Source organism: Diospyros lotus, chromosome 1, assembly GCF_014633365.1.
Source record: "Diospyros lotus cultivar Yz01 chromosome 1, ASM1463336v1, whole genome shotgun sequence".
Classification (NCBI taxonomy): Eukaryota; Viridiplantae; Streptophyta; class Magnoliopsida; order Ericales; family Ebenaceae; genus Diospyros; species Diospyros lotus.
The window spans coordinates 43,995,460-44,016,234 of record NC_068338.1 but is presented as its reverse complement, the minus strand read 5'-3'; the positions used below and the strand labels follow the sequence as shown (position 1 = coordinate 44,016,234).

The 20,775-nt window shown below is 37.1% G+C and overlaps 2 protein-coding genes across 2 annotated transcripts; one reads left to right on the top strand and one right to left on the bottom strand.

The window, feature by feature from the left end:
- Positions 1-5,141: 5,141 nt before the first annotated feature.
- On the top strand, positions 5,142-20,072 carry LOC127808608 (CASP-like protein 5B2). The gene is made up of 3 exons (XM_052347181.1): positions 5,142-5,482; positions 9,723-9,855; positions 19,586-20,072. The coding sequence occupies exons 1-3, from the start codon at positions 5,352-5,354 to the stop codon at positions 19,787-19,789; spliced, it is 468 nt and encodes a 155-aa protein (XP_052203141.1). The 5' UTR covers positions 5,142-5,351; the 3' UTR covers positions 19,790-20,072.
- Positions 11,214-14,608, bottom strand: LOC127808599 (uncharacterized). The gene is made up of 2 exons (XM_052347174.1): positions 13,028-14,608; positions 11,214-12,919 (listed from the first exon to the last, which is right to left on the bottom strand). The coding sequence occupies exons 1-2, from the start codon at positions 13,056-13,058 to the stop codon at positions 11,364-11,366; spliced, it is 1,587 nt and encodes a 528-aa protein (XP_052203134.1). The 5' UTR covers positions 13,059-14,608; the 3' UTR covers positions 11,214-11,363.
- Positions 20,073-20,775: the final 703 nt, after the last annotated feature.

The following is a 20,775-nucleotide window of genomic DNA, read 5'->3' as shown; positions in this document are numbered from 1 at the left end:
GGTCAGGCACTACTACTACCTACACTTGGCACTGTTGCGCTCGTAAAATCATATGTTTATTTAAAAGAGTAAAATTGCAACCAACGCCCTTCAAAATTTGACTTAATTACGTTTTTTTAAATAGTGATTACTTCTCCCGCTGGTAATAAAATATCTAGAATATCTATTTTACTCTTCTTCTTCTTTTTTGTTTTTATTTCTCTTTTTTTATTTTAAAAAAATATAACATCAATAATAATAAATCACTTATTGTTTGCCATCTTTGATCCCTTTTGTTGGGGTACCACGCTGAAAGAGAACAAAAGAAAGGATAGAGATACAAAAATGACAATAAAGGACTCATGTTTTTTAATTAATCAATTATGACCAGTGCTGTATTTGAGATTTGGGGGCACTGAGGCGAAATGCAAAAATGAGCCCTCAAATCATAGAGTACATTTAAATTTTATTTTTTTATAATAAAATATAAAATAAATAAATAAATATTTACACCATATCAAAGAATAAAATTGAAAATTTTCTAAATTATCAATTAAAAACTACTCTCCTTGCAGTTTTGGAGGCAAAAATATTAATCAAATTTACATAATCAAGTTGTTCAACTTGGAGAAACTTCTTTTTACAGATGCAACTGTAACTGATATAGTTAACAAAATTCTGTATGCTACACAAGCATTTGGGAAACACCCATCCATTCTCTTCAAATAGTTCACCACATCAATTGTTTTTTTTTTGTTTCTTTAGGTAAAAAGTATTTCAAGATTGTCAACTCCAAAAACAAATCATCTCCATCAATATCAGAATGACCATTATGCGTTGAGGATTTTTCAAGATTCTTACAAGACCCCAATAAAGTATCATCATCAACACAGTTCAACCTCTCCAAATTAAACAGGAATCCAAACGTTTCCTCATATTTTTTAAATTGTTCAAATCTAGTTTTAAATGAAGAACGAGGTCGATCAATTATGAAGAGGAAATAATTTACTCTAAAATAATCTTCTGCTGATTGTGTTATCTTATCACTGCCATTCTCATCAAACTGTTTCTTTATTCGAATCATGCATTTTTCTTGAAATACAGCTTCAACTCCCATTTCATTTACTATTTGTTTCGCTTTAACCATAGCCTTATCAAACCCAGATTCTCTATAGTCATCAAGAAACAAAAGAAGTCCTTCTAAAAAACTGATAGCAACATCAATATCCATATTTTCAGCTTGAAGAAATTTACTTACAGTGTTGATTGCATGCAATAACTTGTACCAAATTACCATGCCAAGCAAGAACTCAAAATTCTGAAGTTCATATGTTGCTAAGGACTCAACTTCGCTCTTTGTTTTAGGATCTTCACTAGTATCTACCAAGTCAAATAAAGCATCTATTATTTGTACAGTTTGCTCTTTTATAGGCCTAACACTTTCAACATGACTTTTCCAACGTGTTTGTGACAATGGCTTAAGTGTAAGACCTTTCACATGATCTTTGAAAATTTTTCATCGCTTGGTAGATGAAGAAAACAATGTATAGATGCGTTGTATCACTCCAAAAAATGACATAGCTTTAGGACAACAATTTGCCATATCACATAAAGTCAAATTAAGACTATGACAATCACATGGAGTATAAAAAGCCCTCAGATTTATTTCAAGTAATCTTGTTTGTACACCTTTATGCTTCCCTTTCATATTAGACCCATTGTCATACCCTTGGCCTCTTATATCATCAATGTCCAGCTCAAGATTGGTCAACATGTTTTTAACTCCAAGGTCAATATTCTTCTACCATTACAGAGTTTGCTGAATAATCCACACATCGTATTACAAGAGACATTTGCTCCTTATGACTAGCATCTGACGTACAATCTAATATGACCGAAAAGTATTTTGCTTGTTTAACTTTTCTAAGAATTGAACTTTTTACCTCATTTGCCAACATTTGTATCAATTCATTTTGAATTTTAGGGCCCAAATATGTATAATGAGTCTCATGTGCTTGAATACGTCGAATGTGCTCTTTCATAATCGGATCAAACTCAGCAATCATTTCAATCATTTGCAAAAAAAGACCATTGTTTTCCACATAAATCTTCTCACAATCTCCTCGAAATGCCAAGTTATTTTTTGCCAATTTTTGCATAACAGTTATTATCCTCTTCAACACTTGTCTCCAGTGTTCTCTTTCTTTATTGATTTCAATCTGCACACTTTGATCAATTGTTTTATTTTTACTCAGTCTTGTTTCTAATTCAATCCAACTAGTCATGCAATCTATATGCTCCTTACTTGCTTCATGATTTTTAAAACCCCGACCCATATTATGCCAATCTCTGTATCCTTCATTTCCCAACGGACCAATTTTACTCATTGTTTTTTGAGTCTTGAACAACTTGCAGCAAAAGCAAAAAACCTTGTCCAAATAAACTGAATATACTAGCCATCTCCTATCATTTGTTTCTCCATTGAGCAATATTCGCTTATATTGTGATAATTCAGAATGCCTACCACTACTATCTTTAGGAAACAAAACTCCATCAACTCTTTTTGGACCCTTCTCTACTAACAAATCTCTCATATTTTGATCAATTTTATCCCAACACCCTGGATCATAAAAATTAATCAATGAATCTTTATGTTCAATATTGTTTTATTTTTTCTCGTTTAATTCATTGACATCAACGTGATCATCTTTGTCTTCATTCAATTCATCAACATCAACGTGATCATCTTTGTCTTCATTCAATTCATCAACTAAGTCTCCTTGTTCATTGACATTATCATTCCGAGTTTCTTCTTCCTCTACTGAAGTTTTACCCAAGTTTTCAACTATTTCTTCTCCATGTGTTATTTTGCTGCTATTAAAGTATTTAAACATATCACCGGCTTGATGTTGAACTAATGCTTCTTCCCTCTATTTCCTTTTTCTTTTTTGAGCTCCAGACATATGTTTAGGAGGCATGATTTGTGACTATTGCCTAAACCTAACAAAAGTCAAAAGGAAAAAAATATTATGACATTACACGACACACTTAAGTAATAATAATGTTAAACTTAATTTTTATCTAGACTTGTAATAATAATAAGAAGAATAAAATGAATCAAGCATCTCTATACTCTAATTACAATTGCTAAAAATAAAACAATTATCACGTATATAAATAAAATAAGATATCAATAAAATTAAATTTTCTTTTGCTAGATTCAGCCAATATCAATAAAGCCAACATTAATAAAATAGAATAGGCAACCTATCAAATAATCCAAATCTCCCAATGTATCACAAATTAAACAAAATGAAAATGATTTGTGAAGGAGAAACTAACCAATTGAAGCTAAGCACTAAGTAGATCTGGATTCTGGAGAACCAGATCTGCTTCAAGGACCGAATCTGAGCCAGCAAGATCTCAGATCTGGAGGCTGGAGCCACTGAGAGGCTGAGAGGGAGGCAAAGAGGCACCAGTGACCGGCCACGAGGGCGAGCGTCGCGACCGCCGACCGAGCACAGCAAGAGGCGAGAAAACGAGGGTGAAGGGTGACCGGCGACGATCCGATGCCACTGAGCAGCGAAAGGACAGAGAGGTAGGGCAGCAAGAGGCGAGTGGCCAGAGCGAAGGCGAGCCACCTGGAGTGACTGAGAGAGAGACCGGTGACCGGCCACGAGCGCGAGCAACGGCCGACCAAGCAGCAAGAGGCGAGAAAGTGAGGGCGAAGTGCGACGATCCGACAGAGCAGTGAAAGGAGAGAGAGGTGAGAGCGAATGCGAGCCACTGACCGACGGCGAGGGCAAGCCGGCGAAGGCGAGGTACGAGAGCGAAAGACGGCAGCGAAAGCAAAAGCGAGAAGGGAAGAAGGGCAAGGGCGAACACAGAGCGAGAAGGAGAGGGGGTAAACCGTGGCGGCTGGGCTGGGCGGTTGGGCCCTTAGCAAAAAAGGGGGTTCCAATTGCCTTATGAAGGGTCCGGCCCTGATTATGACCTTCTTACTTGTTGGAGAAAAAACTCTTCTTAATATCAATGAAGTTAGATTGAATTCGTAGATAATTGGATATTTCTCTATAAATTTAATTTTGATGGAATTAAATTATCACAATAATAAAAGAGAAGAGAGATTAAGATGGAGAAAATGGAGATATATATAATTATTTTTGTATTTAAATGTATAATAATTTATTTAATTATTTTTAAAGTATAATAATTAAATTGACTATTGAATAAGAGTGCAATAACTTATTTAATATTTAAATTTTTATTAAAATATACCTCAAATCTAATAAATTAACGAAATAGAATATGAACATATTAATACTTAATTAAAATTTTATTTTTTTAATAGAAAGAAAAAAAAACTCGTAAGAGTTGAAAATATGGGCTTGGTTTTGGAGTCCAGATTAAAGGCTTTCACTTTGCTTTGGAGTTTTATGGTTATTATTATTATTATTGTAATTTAAAAAATATAAAAAAGAGAATAAAAAGTAAAATGGTCACTTGACTTGCTTCACTTATTTTTTTTAACAGTAAGGGAGGTAATTGTAATTTTTAAAACATGAAATACTCCCTATAATAATAATTATGTTAAAGCTCAACTGCCCTTATTACAATTTACTCATAAAGGAAAAAATTGATTACCAACGCAAAGATTGAACTTTAAATGAGTTTTTTTATTTATTTTTTATTTTGAACTAAATTTTTAAGTTTTTAATGATAATATCGTATTTTTATTTTAATAAAAATATTAAAATGAAAATATAATGTTATTATTAAAAAAATTAACCTAAAATTAAGAAGTCAACTAAAGTTGAATGGCTTTTTTATAATTAACCCTAAATAGAATGGATAGAGAGAGTGCAATTAGTTATTGAGGGCACAACCCGGAGTTTGGGGAAAATCATACGAGGGATAACTACTGATAAATAGACGCGATGATAAAAACAACACAGCGTTTGGGCACGCCAAGAAAGCGAGAGCGGTGGGCCCAACCCCCAACCCCACGTGCCAAAAATCCAATCGAAGCACCTAAAAATTGTTAAAAATGTTCAGACAAAGGCCGCAACCGCGAGGGAAAACAAAATAACAGAAAACCCATACCCAAAAGCAAGCAAGAAAGAAATAAATTTTGATAAATTATTTATTTATCTGTAGAAAAGAAAGAAAGAATGACTTGGCAAGGCAAAGGCAGAAGAACGAGATTCTGCAGACAAGTGTGCACTATGCGGCAGATGAATCCCAATCTTTTGTTCTTTTGTGACAAGACCCAGAAAACGAAGAAAAGTGTCCTCTAGAGAGCGAGATAGATTAGACACCGAAAGAGGGAAATTTGTGTATTTTCAGTTCAGAGAAGAGAGAGAGAGACAGAGATGAAAGATTTGCTTGGGAGTCCAGGGAAGGTGAGTGGGCTGATTTTGAGGATTGGGCAATGTTTGTTTGCTGCTGCTTCTATTGGAGTTATGGCCTCTGCTTCTGGCTTCTCCAGCTCCACTGCCTTCTGGTCAGTATTAAACATTAACTCCCTCTCTCTCTCTCTCTCTCTCTCTCTCTCTCTCTCCTTTTTCTGGGTTTTTACTTCTTCTGCTTGTGGGGGTTTGTGACTTTGTTTAGCCGATGGTTCTTGTGGTTGTGGGGATCTGGGTTTCATTAACAATGTATGATCGATTCACTTCAAGGCACGCTATATATGGGGAGTGATTGTTTAAGAGGGTATTTGGGTTTGGGTTTGACTCTTATCTTGGATTTGGGCAAAGAAAAATGAAAGGGAGTGGAATTACTTTTGTATGCATATTCATTTCATTATGGGTAACCCAGCCACAAAAATAGATTTTTTTATGATACTTGTTTTCTTTTCTCGCATTTTCCCAACCAATCAGAATAAGGAAAAGAAATGTTTTACCTTCTTTCAATTCATTTTCTTTCCCTAGATCCAAGAATAGTGTTGGTGTCTGTACTCTGCATCAAAGAAAAGCTTTGACATTGATGTTGTCCATGAAGAGTTGAGGCTGTTATGGTGTCTCAACTAGCTCCACAATTCAAAATTCCAAATCGGAAAGTAAATTGGCTACACTGGTAGAGATGTTTTCTCAAACAGTCTTCGACCAAATGTAATGTTTTGGCTGTTAAGGATCCTGATATCATACCTATTTAGTAGTCATGCAAGGTTAGTGCAGCCATGGAGTTTGCCCCCTTTTTCTCTTCATTTTCTTTGGAATCATGAATAAGTTAGGATTATGTGAGAAAGTATTAAGTGATAATTAGACCACAACCTTTGCCTTAAATTCAAATCTTTTTGCAGCTTCAAGTTTTGAATTTGGGTGAGCATATGCATTGCATATTGAGGGGAACGGGTGATACAGTAAGTTTAACATCAATCAGTTTCTCACAATGATGTCTTTTGTAGAGATTCAATTGAAGTTGTTGCTATTGAAATTTAGGGTATTAGTGACCTAAAGATGCTATCATTTGTTTCTTGGGTCAAAGCCTTACTTGGCCAGTCGTAGCTGAAGATTCTAATAATGGTATTATCTGCATGTCAATAACAAAGTATGGTCAAGGATGATAGGTGGATAGGATATAGATCTTTATTTTTTGTCTGTAGATAGAAAAAGGTTTTTGTATTGAAATGAAAGATCATTTGCAGTATGTTAATGATGTAGGATGAGTGTCCCCAAGGGAGGGTAGCTCAGATGATGACCAACACCTCATGACAACCATGAGGTTGTGGGGTCGAACCTTCCCACGTCCCTTGGTGTATCACAATGTGATTTGTCTGTATCACAGTGTTTGTTATCTTATTTTAGTTTAACATCATTACATTTCTAAACTTGGTGTGAGCAAACGTTAGGATTTTTTTTTCTCATGATATATTGAACAAACAAATCAAAATATGGTTGATTGTTGTGAAATATTATTACAATTCAATATAGTCATGTGAAAGGTTGGAGCAGAGAGAGGTCCTATAGTTGGCATATCATTCCAATGCTGGACTAAGCAACAGGTATTAGCAAACCCTTACATATTTGGTTGCATTAAGATTCCACTTCCTTTCCAAGATGCAAGTCTGAGTTTCATTTGGGCTGAGGTGATTCAAATTAATGGATTTGGATTTGATAACTCAATGAGTGTCATATTTCTTTTAGAATGAATAGCTTATATGGTATGCTTTGAAGGACTTATCTGGATATGAAACTACAAGGTGAGAGAAGTTATTTGAAATCTATTAAGATTGATGATCCTGGTAAGGAATATATCCCCTTCCCACTTTGTTCACCTATGCGAGTCTCTTTACTTGACACTATAGTCATCGTCTTATGTATTTATAAATTCAACCCCTAAATCCCTTTGTTTATTATCCATGTGGAAGCTGTCAATGGCAAGAAGTTCCATGTACTCTTACTTCAATCCTCTTTTACCTTCGTGGAGTAAACATGCTTAGGCTGGGTCGAATATTAAAAGTAATGAATTATTTTTAAAATCATTGGCTATAATACACATTGCATCCACTTGATTTACTTAGAAAGAAAAAAAAATTAAGTTCAGTATCTCAACATTAAAGATAAATGGGAGCAAACCATTTATTAATCAAGAGAGAAGTTTCACTATCTGGTCCCAGAAAGATTAGAAGCTCTTAAAGATCTCAGAAAAATATCCAAAAACTAAAGAAAAGGATTGAGGAGAACCGAGGTATTTATAGACTTAATAAGAAGAGTCCCAATCAACCTCTTCATTCCTATCTCTTCAAATCTAGCTTTATAATTAATCCTAGTAGATGTAATCTCTTAAAGTTTGACACTTTATCATCAATCCTAATTGTTGTAAATTTTAGAAATTTGGCTTTATCATCAATAAGAAGTAGGAAATGAAAAGCTATAATACAATTAGAAATCTTACCCTCCGATTCTAACTTTGATCTACTTGCTTACTTAATGTCTTTTTAGAGAGAAGAGGTCAAGGGGTTAAGTGACTTTTCCTTTTGAATTATATCAAGAGAAATCATTTCAAATTTAGCTTTTTTTTGTCTTTTAATCCCACTTGTTCCAACATTTTTATCATCAAATAAATTCAATCTATGAGTTAAATAGGTTAAACAAGGGCCTTCACAAAGGAATTTGTCAATGAACTGTACAAATACACACACACACTTTGTAGTGATTTTGCTTAGGGCCAAGTGTTGGTAGCAAAGTTAAGGTTGTTCCTTGTGATTGCAAGGGCTTAGGTTTGAGATGTATAAAAAGCCTTTTTGCAAAAAAGGTAAGGGTAAGGTTGTGTGCAAAAACAAGCCTTCCTTGCCCCTCGTAAATGAGGTGCCTTGTCCTTTGGGGATGCCTTTTATTGTGACTTTGCTTATAGAGTTATTGCTACTCTATTTATTCACCTACAAATCTTTTGAGTTTCCCTTCTCATGAAAAGACATTTTGTACAAGTAATGTTATGCATCTTTGTTAGGTTCTACTTTATGTAGTCTCTTCCCACTAACTCTCGTTAACTTTGCCATTGAAAGCAATTGACCAAATTTGGACTATTTTAAGTTCCCATACTATGGCCTAAAAAGGATGTTCCCGTTGCATTAGGCTCCCCTTTGCAATGGTTCAAGGAGGGTAAAGGGGTACCATCCCCATAGTTACCCTGTTGTTGATTCTTACACTGTTCTTTTATTCCCTAATATATGTGGTTATATTCATTTAAATTTTTGCTTCTTCACTAAAAGTTCGTAGAAAACTTTGTAAGACATCATATTGGCTTTGCCACCTAATTTTCACATAATTGTTTGGCTCATAAAATTTAGGAGAAAAATTATTTTATTTTTCTATTGAAGGGAGAAATTTTTGGTTTCTGGAATTGCATGTTTGAATGCACATGCAACTTAAGGATACAAATAATTTATGTATCTCAAATAGCTCAAAGTTTTTCGATGAATTGGGCTTAGAAATTAGCTATAGTACTTGCACTTGATTAGTATACACATGGGAGTTAGACCACATGAGGGCGTGTATTGTGGATATGAGTAAGTTACAGCCCTATAATAGGTTGAACTTTTCAATTAGTTAGGAGCCATTTGAAAAAGCTCCCATCTTCAGTTTATCAGTTATGGTTTTCACCTTTTTGTGTTTAATTTTTGTTTTCATTTGAAAAAAATAAAAACTTGTTAGTTGATAACTTTGTTTTTAATTTTTTGTTCTTTTTCCTTCTTTCCCTTGTCCTTCTTATTGCTAGTTGAGTTGCCTGACTTCGGTGACTCCACTCCACTGATTATCATCATGGGGGCTTCTACAGTCATTTGGAAGCTGTCAGCAACTCCTAGACACCCAGTGAGTCGCTAGGGATGGGGAGGTTAAGTGGGGAGGAAACTGAAAATGAAATGAGAACACTTTTTGTTGTTTTTATTTTTCCCAAAAGTTTCCATTGCAAAATCTTTAAAATCAAAAAAAGCAATCAAACAGCATATCTTGTTTTTGTTTCCGAAAGAATGAAAATGGAAGCACTACTAAACTGGGCCTTAGTTGCTATTTTTAATTTATATTGATTATGCCTGTTTGCTTACATACTGTGTCAAGTGTTCAAGTGCCTGATGAGCTATACTTCTCTTGCGATACTTTAATTAATAATCACCGTGTTCTTGCTAATCTGTAATAGCAAAGCTTTCCTTTCTCGATGATGTTCTATTTAGCAAGTTAAAGTGGTCCATCAGTTCCATTTTGTGATGCATATTCTCACGATTGTATATTTCTGGGTTTCAGTTATTTGATTGCTTCTATGGGGCTTCAAGTCTTGTGGAGTTTTGGACTTGCATGCCTTGATATACATGCTCTAAGGCTAAAAAGAGACCTTCGTAGTCATGTTTTGGTGAGCCTTTTTGTTGTTGGCGATTGGGTAAGTGATTTTCTTTTGAACTTCCATGTAATCCTAATCTTAGCTACATGCATGGGTGGTGTCACAGTACACCGAGGATGAAAGTTATGTATGCCCATAAAGACTATTAAAGTATTATTTGCATAAATCCATGTCACTCAAAAAAGAAATTGCCAATTGTAGTTTTTTATGGTTTGCTTCTCTCTCATGTTCATAAAGTTCTATAAATGAATGCAACCTCAACAGTGGGGCAATCCAAGATTCTGCTCTAATGCCCCTTTTTCTTTCTCAGTATCTCATGTATCTTCAATATACCATTTTCCTTTCCAGAGTTGGAGGCAGTAGAGAGGTAGCTTCCACATTTAGTAATTTTGTGTTGGCTGACTCTCAAATCAGTCTAAAACCAGGTATTTCATGCCTTTTAAGTGGCAAGGCTGCCAAATTCTGATTTGAAGGTTCTTGATGGAGGGGGTGGGTTCATCGCTGATCCCACTTCCTACTTCAAGATTGAAATATTCTTTAGAAAAACCCTAATTTGTTCATGGGGAGGATAGAAAGGACCTTATTGAGGTGTTGAGGATCTCAAGGTTTGGGCTTCTAGGAGCTGGAAACTTCCCACACCCTGGGGGTGAGAGGTCTTTGTGGGGCTTTCTATTTATTCTCCTTCATGTCAGAGGAGTTTGTTATGGTCAAAGCTTGGAACTGGAACTTTGAAAATCACTGCTTAGTTTTAGAGTGGTGGTCACTGATTGGAGGTTGTAGCTATGAAGGATAAGAAGAAGGAGTGTGGGTCAAAATCCCAAGTCTGCTAACACACCTGTGGGAAGGAGGTGTTGAAAACTATTAGTGACTTCTACAGGGGCTTTGAAGGCCTGGATGAGGAGATGGCAAAGGAAGCACTTCCGGTGGGCTCATCTTCTTGTTAGAGGGCCAGGAAAACTCCATTAAAACTCCATTCTGATGTTGGTTATAATAAAGATAGGTGAGGTGTTATTTGCTTTGCCACTTTGGGTCAAGATTGTAGTTATTGGGTTCACTCCTCCCCCTGGAACCACAATCTGGATTGTGTTATGGATTGTAGTTCTTTTGCATCCCTATTTCCCAGGAACACAATCCTAATCCCAGAGAATTGGGATCCTAAGCAGTGCATAAATTCAAATAGAACAATTTAAAACTAGGGAAGAGACTTAAAGCTAAAAAGTTTTTTTCAAAGAAAATTAGATAAAAGAAAGGGTCCCTACCTCACTTTTTTGTATGTTCTATTAGATTTTGAATTATATTCAAACTGGCTTCATTTGCATAGGGTTTTTCATTGCATGAGGGAAAGAACGAGAGTGATTAGACGTGATTAGGGAGAAATTGGAGGGAGATTGAGAGAATTCAAGAGAGGGAAATGAGAGATTTCAATTATCAATTCAAATATTATTCTTATTTTACAGCAGTGGCTTATTTATAGCCTCACAACCATTGCACCCATGTGTAATACAACTATAATCCTAACAAGTATTTTTTCTTTATTACAATATTCCCTAGGAACATGACAATTCCCCCGCCTTGAAACATTTCTTGTCCCCAAGAAATGCTAAACCTCCACAGCTTCTAGTATGTTTTTTCCTTCTCTTCCACAGCTTGGATGGAGAAGGTTTGAAAAACCTCTGTATGCATAGCAAATTTGCAGTGGTTCTCATGTCCTTGAATATTTCATCACCCTTCGCAGCAATATCCGCAAACACCTTTACATGCAGCAATGTAGAAGTGTCAGATCTAGGAGTTGCTGCAGCACAAACTCCAGTTCCCAATCCTCCCTTCAATAGAGGTGACAGAAATTCTAAGCAGCTGGTTGTAGCAAGAATGAATAGAGCAGCAGGAGCTTTGTTCTCCACCGCAAAACTCTTGGCTTCCTTAGCCCTTTTCCTTGGCTGAAATCTTGTTAGGAATTTATTTGCTGAAGCCATACTCTCTTGCATTTCCGAAACAGTATTTTGCTTTATCGGTACAAAACACTGTAACCCTCCTTGAGAATTGGCATGGTCCAACTTATGCAAAGCCTCATTTCCGACCATACAGCTTGAATCAATTCTTTTCTGTAGCTGTCCTTCAATTACAAGTCCCCATACTTCCTTTTCAAATCCACACACCTTCACAACATTAGAAGATATCTCAGCTAAGGACATACCTCCAAACATACCATTTCCAGCAATAGTAAGGGACTCAAATTTCCTTGCCCTTGCTGTCCGGACATACTGGTTGCATAGAAAGTGACGAGAAAGTCCCACAGGTTCCTCAATGGCTGAAACCAGGCCTTCATCACTACCTTCATCCCAAACATGATTTATAATCCGATTATCCAATGGAACAATATCCCTGACTGGCATATCAGCTGCATGGAAGCCATCTTCACAGCAGTTCCCATCCCCAATCCGATTTATAGACTGATTCTCAACCAAATCTTCAGCCTCCTGCTCTTGTAAAATGTGGTCTACCCGGATCTCCTTATCCCATCTCCTTTCTTCTTCAAGATCCAGAGTTACCCTTGATAAGTTTATTTCAGTTCCAGCACCAACTTCCTTAATATAGACTGAATTTTCGATTGGAACCTCCTGATTCCATGCAAACAATTCAACAACTCCGTTTTCTTTGTGTTTGCCGGAATGTCCCTCTACATGAGCTTCTCCTTCGAAAAGATCAGTTGGTCCCTTTGGATCTGCTGCCCTAGCAACCTGGTCGTTACAGTTTTCCTTGAGATTATGCTTTTCACCGCCAAAATTATTCCCGATAATGCAGTCATCCTTCTTATCATTGCTCCCTAAATCAGAGTACTTCTTCTTCAGCCCAAAATCTAAAGTAGGCAATGAATCATTTTCCCACAATTTTGACCCCTCCTTAGGCTCCTGTATTTTAGGGAACTCCTGAGGAAGTAATACTTCCTTAACCACGTCCTTCTTATTATCATTTTCTGCCTTAGATATTCCAACATCCCATTCCGAAACAAGAGTTCTGTCACCCTGCATTGGACTCTGAGATTTATCAATGGAGTTCCGGTTCCAAGGATGAGTAAAGTAAGGGTTACCAACTGGAATAGGATCTGATCCAGTTCTTGAAGGAGAGTAGGGATTAGTTGTAGGATCTGGTAGTTTCTCTATAATAATGGGATCCGAATATCTTTGGAAAGCCCACAAGCAGGTAGTCTAACCTGATTCTGTTTGGCGAACATTATCATTCATTGGTCCATCATCCAATTTCTGAATTCATCCACAATTTCACGCCTGTGCTTGATCTCCTCTTGCAACAGATCGGCAACACTGTCTTAACTTCTTTTCCACTGCCAATTTTATAGATCCCATGCTGTTTTGCCTCTCCATCATCGTTGCCGACACTTGCTTCCATCGCGATTCCTTGTGCTTCATCCCGATATCATTTGCCATCAGAATTTCTGATTGTTGGTGGAAAATCGATTGCCTCGAGGATCGATAGCTGAGAAACCACCTCCGCCAGAATCAGTGAAACTGAATTCGCCTGAATTCAGTCTGCTCCACCTGCAGCTCGCCTTCCTTGCTTGGTCAACACTCTTCGAATTTCTCAAGCCGGACGCCAATCCTCCTGTTTCGCGTTCTAGGATAGTCAATCTCACTGTTCAATCACTTCACCGGAATCACTGAAATTTGCCGGAATCCGAAATTACAATCGCTGGCCGTCTTCGTCTTCAAAAGTCGAATAGGAGTGCCCCAAAATTTCCAAGCAACAATCGCCTCCCACCAGCCTAAGAGAATCGCGCACCCAATCACCGACCGCAATTGACAACGGCAGCGACACCCCTTCCTCGTCTGACTCACATGCTCGCCTTACAATTTTGAATAATATTTACCGGAATTTTCGTTCGAAATTGCCTCACAGCAGTCGCCCTTTCACATGCAACGAACTAGCTCTGGACTCACGACTGAGATCGCCGTTCTGGTTTTACCTTCGAAATCGCGATAGCCTAGGATTGGTCGGCTCGGCTTCAATTCTCCTGAAATTCAATACCTCTGGCCTGCCTACAGTCGCGCCTTCTTCTCAGACTTACTGCCAGGGGTTGTCGGAATCACTGCCGCTTCCAGTTTCCGTAGTAGCCTTCAAATTCCGAGAATCAATCCTCCTTGCATCAAATTTCCAGAATCAATCCTCCTTGCATCAGAATCCAATTCTGAGAGTCCTTGTGTGGGACAGCAAGTCGGACAACAGCCACGTTTTCTGTCGGAAATGAATCAACACTGTTGAGGAATGATGCTCTGATACCAATTGTCATAAACCTAGGGTTCATAACAGGTTTAAGAGGTAATTGGGGAGGAATTGGGGAAGTTAGATCGGAAGAGATATGGGGGAAGTTAGGGAAGAACATAACAGAGAGGGAAAGAACAAGAGTGATTAGACGTGATTAGAGAGAAATTAGAGGGAGATTGAGAGAATTCAAGAGAGGGAAATGAGAGATTTCAATTATCAATTTAAACATGATTCTTCTCCTACAGCAATGGCTTATTTATAGCCTCACAGCCATTGCACCCATGTGCAATACAACCACCCATGTGTAATACTACTGTAATCCTAACAAGTATTGTATCTTTATTACAATATTGCCCTCTATTGTCCTAGGAACATGACAATGAGTTGTACAAAAACGTATACAAAATTCAAAATAAAACAAAACAAACCATCTTCTATAATAGCAAAATATCAATCTAACTAATTTTGACCCAAGTTCAACTACAAAACCTACCATGATCCAAATAATGAACCAATTAAGCCTACCCCAACCCGCAAAGTCTGAATACTGCAGAAAATATTAGGGAGAAAAATGCATCTTATTCATCACAGTGAACGGAATATATATACAGCATACTCCTTTCTGATTTCCTAATATGTACACTGCAATTAGGAAATTATATCTACACTACTCTAGGAAACCTACAGCTAGCTGTGAGAGAGAGAAAGAGATTTATTCTCTCTACTCAAACTAGGAAATAGGTTGACTCTACAACAAAGGAAAGTTAGAAAATAAGAAACAGAATAATTAGTTGGCTAAATATTCTCAAAATCTCTACAAATACTAATGTACCCCATATTTGTTCCTGTACCACTGCCCAGAACGTATGGCATTCCTGATAACTATGGTCCAGATCAAGAGCAAAGTTGTCAGAAAAGGCAGACCAGAGTAAGGAAGGTCCATTGTCTTCCTCAGTGAAGTTGCCAGAACCTAAAATGGCAGAGCACATGGTCTTCAAACTCAAAAATTTGCGCGGTGGAGAGTCTCCTGATGCAGGTGCTGCTGCCTTGGTGGGTCAGAGATACACTTGCAGGATGGGCATTTGGCAGGAGGGTTGGCAGGGTCAGGTACATTTGTGGGGATGAATACAAGAAAAGGGGTTACCTTTTGTTTGGGTCCTCCAAGAAACAGGCTAACATTTAAAGGATTGGCCAAGAGGATGAGGAGGTGCTGCAATCGGGTTTGGATGATACCCTACATTGTGCTAGGGAGGTTGTGGGGAAGGCTTCAGCTGAGAGAAGAGCTTAGAGAGAGTTACCAGAGTCTGAAGGTGTTCCAACATTATGCAGGACTAAAAGGGAAAGTTTGTAGGCTGGTATTGGCAGTGGAGAAAAGCTAGATGTAGAAATCTGGCTTGACTTTAAAGTGGGGGAGAAAAACCCTTTTTTTTTTTTTGGACAAGATATCTAATACAAACAAAAAAAGAAATTTCATTAGCAGACTTGCAATAGATGGTAAATAGATTGGTGAGGAAGAAGAGATTTCTCAAGGCATCATAGAATTCTATATGAAGCTTTATTGGATGGAGATAATATCTTCTAACTTTAAGACAATTTGGTGTTACAGGAGTGATTGGAGAAACCTTGTCCAAAGGAGTTGCTTGGAGCTTTGGGTAGTTTAAATTTTGAGAAGGGCTCAAGTCTGGATGAGCTCTCCTTGGTACTGTTTTAGCATTCGTGGAGTGCTGTGGGTCCAGATGTCATGCTTTAAGACAATTTGGTGTTACAGGAGTGATTGGAAAAACCTTGTCCAAAGGAGTTGCTTGGAGCTTTGGGTAGTTTAAATTTTGAGAAGGGCCCAAGTCTGGATGAGTTCTCCTTGGTATTGTTTTAGCATTCCTGGAGTGCTGTGGGTCCAGATGTCATGCTTTTTATGAGCATCGGAGTTGTAAGAACTTGAATGCTATCGTCCTTGGCTCTGATTCCAAAAGGGAGCACTGTTGGCCTAAAAGGCCAATTAGTTTAGTGAACGGTGTTTACAAGTTGTTGGCCAAAGTTTAGTTGTGTTGTTTTGTATTCTTCAGAATGCCTTTGTGAGTGGCTGACAAATTTTGAATTTTGTCCTTGTGGCTAATGGATGTTTAGACTCTAAGCTGAGAAATGACTATCAATGATACTGATGATACTGAAAAAGCTTCTGATCACATAAATTCAAGGTCTCTTTTGCTTATTTTGAAAGGATGGTTTTGGTAAAAAGTAGAGGGACAAGGTTGGCTTAAGCATTTCCTCTAAACTGTTTTCTTTCTTAGTTAATGGCATCCAGAAGGATTTCTGTAAGAGCTCCAGAGCAGTAAGATAGGATTATCCTATGTCTTGTAATTATGTCTTAGTTTTGGAGGCTCTTATTCTTGTGTTTTAGGGGCCAGATAGCCTTGGGTGGGTTATGGGGTTTGAGGTTTATTCTGTTATCATGTCTGAATAAAACGTCACATTATATTGCCTATTTATAGGCAATTAAAATAACCTATATAAAGATAACAACTAATCACAAATTCACAATATGATTATAATCTCTAATATCAAACATAACTCTATCTAAATAAAATTCAAATAAAATTCTATCATCTAAACAACTATTGATAAATCAAAGCAAGACAAGATAAAACCTAATCTAAATTTTATTTTAAGCTCAAAAATCAAAATCTCCCTATCACTATAATTGTTTACAACTCTCTTATGCATAAAGAGACTGGATAAGACAAAAGGGCTTCCTTCAGGGAAGCGCAGGTTGTGGATTTAAAAATAATTGGATCTTCTCAACAATTTGCTTCTGGATAAATGGCTCTGGAAAGCTGATCATGAGTCTATGTGGAGGAGAGTGTTAGTGACAAGTGACATGTCAAGTGGTTGGTCTACTAGTAAGATCAATTCTCTTGATGGTGTTAGTCTTTGGAGACCAATTATGAGGGGTTGAGAGGATTTTTATAAGAAATGCTTTCTAAGACAAGGACAATTCTAGAATCACATTCTGGTTAGTTAGGTGTTGCAGCCACTGTCTGTTGTGTCAGTAGTTTGTTGACCTCATTTTGCTTTTCTATTGCTAACTACAAGTGAGGTGGTTGTGGCTAAGTGCCTTTTACATTCTTTCTTTTGGGTGGTATGACATCCTAGTTGTAGATGCAAAATTTCAGGACTAGAAAGTAGATTCATTGTCTACCTTTTTTTTTTTTTTTTTTCATTTGCTCTATGATAACACTTTGTCTGGAGAGAGGAGGGCAGTCAGGCATTGTTCCTATCATGAAGAGGGAGGTGGGGACTTCCACCATCTTATATTCTTGTAATGCCTTAGCAACAAGGGGAGTTGAACTTTTGTTGGAAAGCTGTGTGAAAAACTAGCGTGCCCCTCAGAGTTGCCTTTTATTTCTTTGGGGTGAGGACAGCTTCTGTTAGCACTAGTGGGATTCTGTGAGGGCAACTGTGAGATTGTGACTCACCTCCTTCATCGCCTGATGGCGCTACAGCTTTGTGAGTTCTATCGTTTCTCTTTTGGAGGTCCAGTGAATGAGACACCAGTTAGTATGATTTTTTTTTTTCTTTTTTTTTGGTGGTCTTTGGAGTGTTATAGACTGCCTGTCTATCAGTAGCTATGTGGTTGACCCTTCCTTTATGAGCTTTTTAGGAGTTTATGGAGGGAAAGAAATGGGTTTTCAGAGTTTGAATAGCTCAATTTTTTATTTTTTTTCTCGGGGATCATTTTTTTGTTTATTTGAAAGGTTTCATCTTATCCTTCTTATTTTTGTGTTTGGGGAAGGATAGTTTTCGGATGATATACTCTTGTTAGGTCCAAGGTTGCATATTTTTTTGTTCCCTTTTATCCTACTGTACAAAGTTAACCCCCTTAAGGTAGTCTTTTTTATTTAGTGTAATCATGCTTGCTTATCAAACACTTCCAGAGGAGCTAATAGAGTGAGAAACTAATGTTTACAATTTGAAAGACCTGAAAGTGCTTATTATTTGGTCAGTCCGTTTGCAAAAGGCTAGGAAAGGATTGGGGCTGTAAACAGTAAGTTCATAAGGAAACCTCTAAGTGGCCTCATTCTATTAGATTATGTTAATTAGTTAATAAGATGCCAAATTTTTCTGCAGGGAACACTTATCTCTCAATAGAAGAAGCCCCTCTTTTTCAGAAACAGTGGGCAAGTAATACAAGGAAATCTGTTTGGTGCTCCTTGTGATGACTCATTTGAACCTCAATTAATCAATAAAAGGCTTAAATATAGCATCCTGTATAGGAAATTATGAATCTTGAGCTTTCTTTCTATTTTTTGGCTAGATGAATCCTGAGCCTTTAGTTCCCCACAAAAGTGCAAGACATCTTTCATTTTGTGTAGTGTATCATCTCTGGAGTCACTTGATCCTGTCTTGGTTGCTGCTCTCGGACAAATGTAGCCTTGTAAGTGCATGTGTGATGTGTCTTCCCAGTGGAGTTATCTCATTGCTAAGAACCATGATATTAAAGCAAAGTTACAAGCTGCCAAGTGCAGAAGAAGTGTTTAGAAACCTGAGCAGGCTGCCTCTAGCTGTGCATAAGTTCTTGAGTTGTTATGTTCTTTTGTTTCAGTAGAAGTTATGGTCAAAGTCAGCCGTGGCACAGCAATATATTCACATTGGATTAGAAAAAGAAACACTGGAACTTTGTTTCACGTGCCTAAATACTCTCTCTCTCTCTCTCCTCTGCCGGCTGGAGAAACGTTCCACTTCTGAGTCAATTATTTTGTATCATGTGTGACCTTGTGTGGTTTGTTCCTCTAATATTATCAGTACCACATATATATATGTGTGGTTTGTGTCATGAGTAATAGACTTGGTATCTAACACCTTGTGTGGCTTAATTTTTTGGGTTCAAAAGTAGGTCTTATATATGCTATTTTTCTGCATGGCCCAATTTAACACAGCACGCACGCAATTCACCGTAGCTTGCAAATAATTCTGAAACTTATTACCGAGACGATTTCCAAATAATATTTTGAAATTAAACGAATTGGCTTTTGGATTAAGAAATATGTTTTTGTCGTTTTCCCCTGCAGATTAGAACATCATCAGGCCAAGATTGGTATTCTCTAATAACCATATCCCATGGCATTTGGGCTCCCTATTGCATTATTTTCTAGAAACCGTGATCAGATAACCCTCTTTTTTCCATTTTTGAAAAGGTTTGTATTAAAACATGCCATAAAAGTAGAAAAACGTGCCCAACAAGTGAATTCTTCCATAATCCAGAATTCCCTGTTCTGAGCATCATGCTTGGGCAGCCCCCTTTTCATGGGGCCTCCCTGAAAATTTGCGTGTTAAGTTGTTGATGCTCTGCTCATTAACATTGGTAGCTACATTGTGCTTTTAGGAGTAATAGTTTCAATTCTTCTCGTTCATCTGAGACTCAAAATGTTGTCTAGAAATCTTGAAAGATGCTGTTACCAACGATGTGAACTTACCCGAGTAATTGGAATGGCAGGTGACGGCTATTCTATCGCTTGCAGCTGCAAGCTCATCGGCTGGAGTGATAATACTGTTGACAAGAGACACCAGTCTCTGCCATGATGACCAGAAGCAACTCGCATGCAGTATGTTCAGACTCTCTGTAGCTTTGGCCTTCGTCTCCTGGTTCCTCCTCGCGGTATCTTCTTACGTGATGTTTTGGCTTCTAGCCTCTGTTTGAATGATTGTCGCGATACCACAACACGGATGATCTGTTTTTCACCATTTTGTAAATATTGCAGACTTCTGAAGAACATAGTTCACGGAGATGATTCATTTTTTAACTTGTGCTCTCTGTAGCATGTCTTTTTGGTCATAGTTGGAGCTTGATGTTGCAGTCTATCCATCTTTGTTTCTTTTTACCCATTGTGGCCAAGAAGAAAGTGGATATACTCGATTCATGCTTTTCTGAATTCAAGCTGAAAATCCCAGTATAAATGTTCGTTTAATCAGAACTTTAATCACTCGATCTTCTTCTTCTTCTTCTTCTTCTTCTTCTTCTTCTTCTTCTTCTGCTTTTGTATGCCCAACTTGTTTTTGGTTTCATTTTTTGTTTTTTTGGGTAAGTTTCACAAACAATCCTTGAGGTTTAGTTAAAATACACCAACTATCCCTGTGTTTTTAAAGATAACATAAGACTCCCCTCTTATTCATTTATCACCAAAACTAATTATTTTACCCTTAGGCCTGTTTGATTGGCCATATTTTTCATAAAAAATGATCATTTTTCATGTAAATTCTAATTTTGGTGGTGTTTGATTATTTATATTTGAATTTCATATTTCATCTTTCTTTCTCTTCTTTGTTCGCACTTTTTCTTTCACATCTTTCTTTTTTTTCGATGTTTAAGAACTCATTCTATCTCTGTAAATGGTATTAATTTCATCGCTATTTCTTTTTAGTCTTTCTCTCTTTCTTTCCCTTACTATTCTCTCTCTTTCTCCCTTTTTTTTAGCAAGAGTTGAAACCCTTTCAAATCTTGATGGGATTTAAAAATTAGTTTGGCATTGATTTATGATATGATTCAAAAGTGAAAGAAAGAGAAAAAATATATATATATATAAAAATTAAGGAGAAAAAAAGTACAATTGATGGACTTGCTGCATAATTTTTGTCACCAAAGAATACAATTAGTTATGGATGAGGTAATCTATCTTTCTTTTGTAT

Excerpts from the sequence above, each read along its gene's own strand:
- LOC127808608 (XM_052347181.1), top strand. The coding sequence starts at position 5,352 with ATGAAAGATTTGCTTGGGAGTCCAGGGAAGGTGAGTGGGCTGATTTTG. Across the intron at positions 5,483-9,722 it reads TCCAGCTCCACTGCCTTCTG|TTATTTGATTGCTTCTATGG; the intron begins GTCAGTATTAAA and ends TCTGGGTTTCAG. Across the intron at positions 9,856-19,585 it reads TTTTTGTTGTTGGCGATTGG|GTGACGGCTATTCTATCGCT; the intron begins GTAAGTGATTTT and ends TTGGAATGGCAG.
- LOC127808599 (XM_052347174.1), bottom strand. The coding sequence starts at position 13,058 with ATGAATGATAATGTTCGCCAAACAGAATCAG. Across the intron at positions 12,920-13,027 it reads TGTTCGCCAAACAGAATCAG|ATCCTATTCCAGTTGGTAAC; the intron begins GTTAGACTACCT and ends GAACTGGATCAG.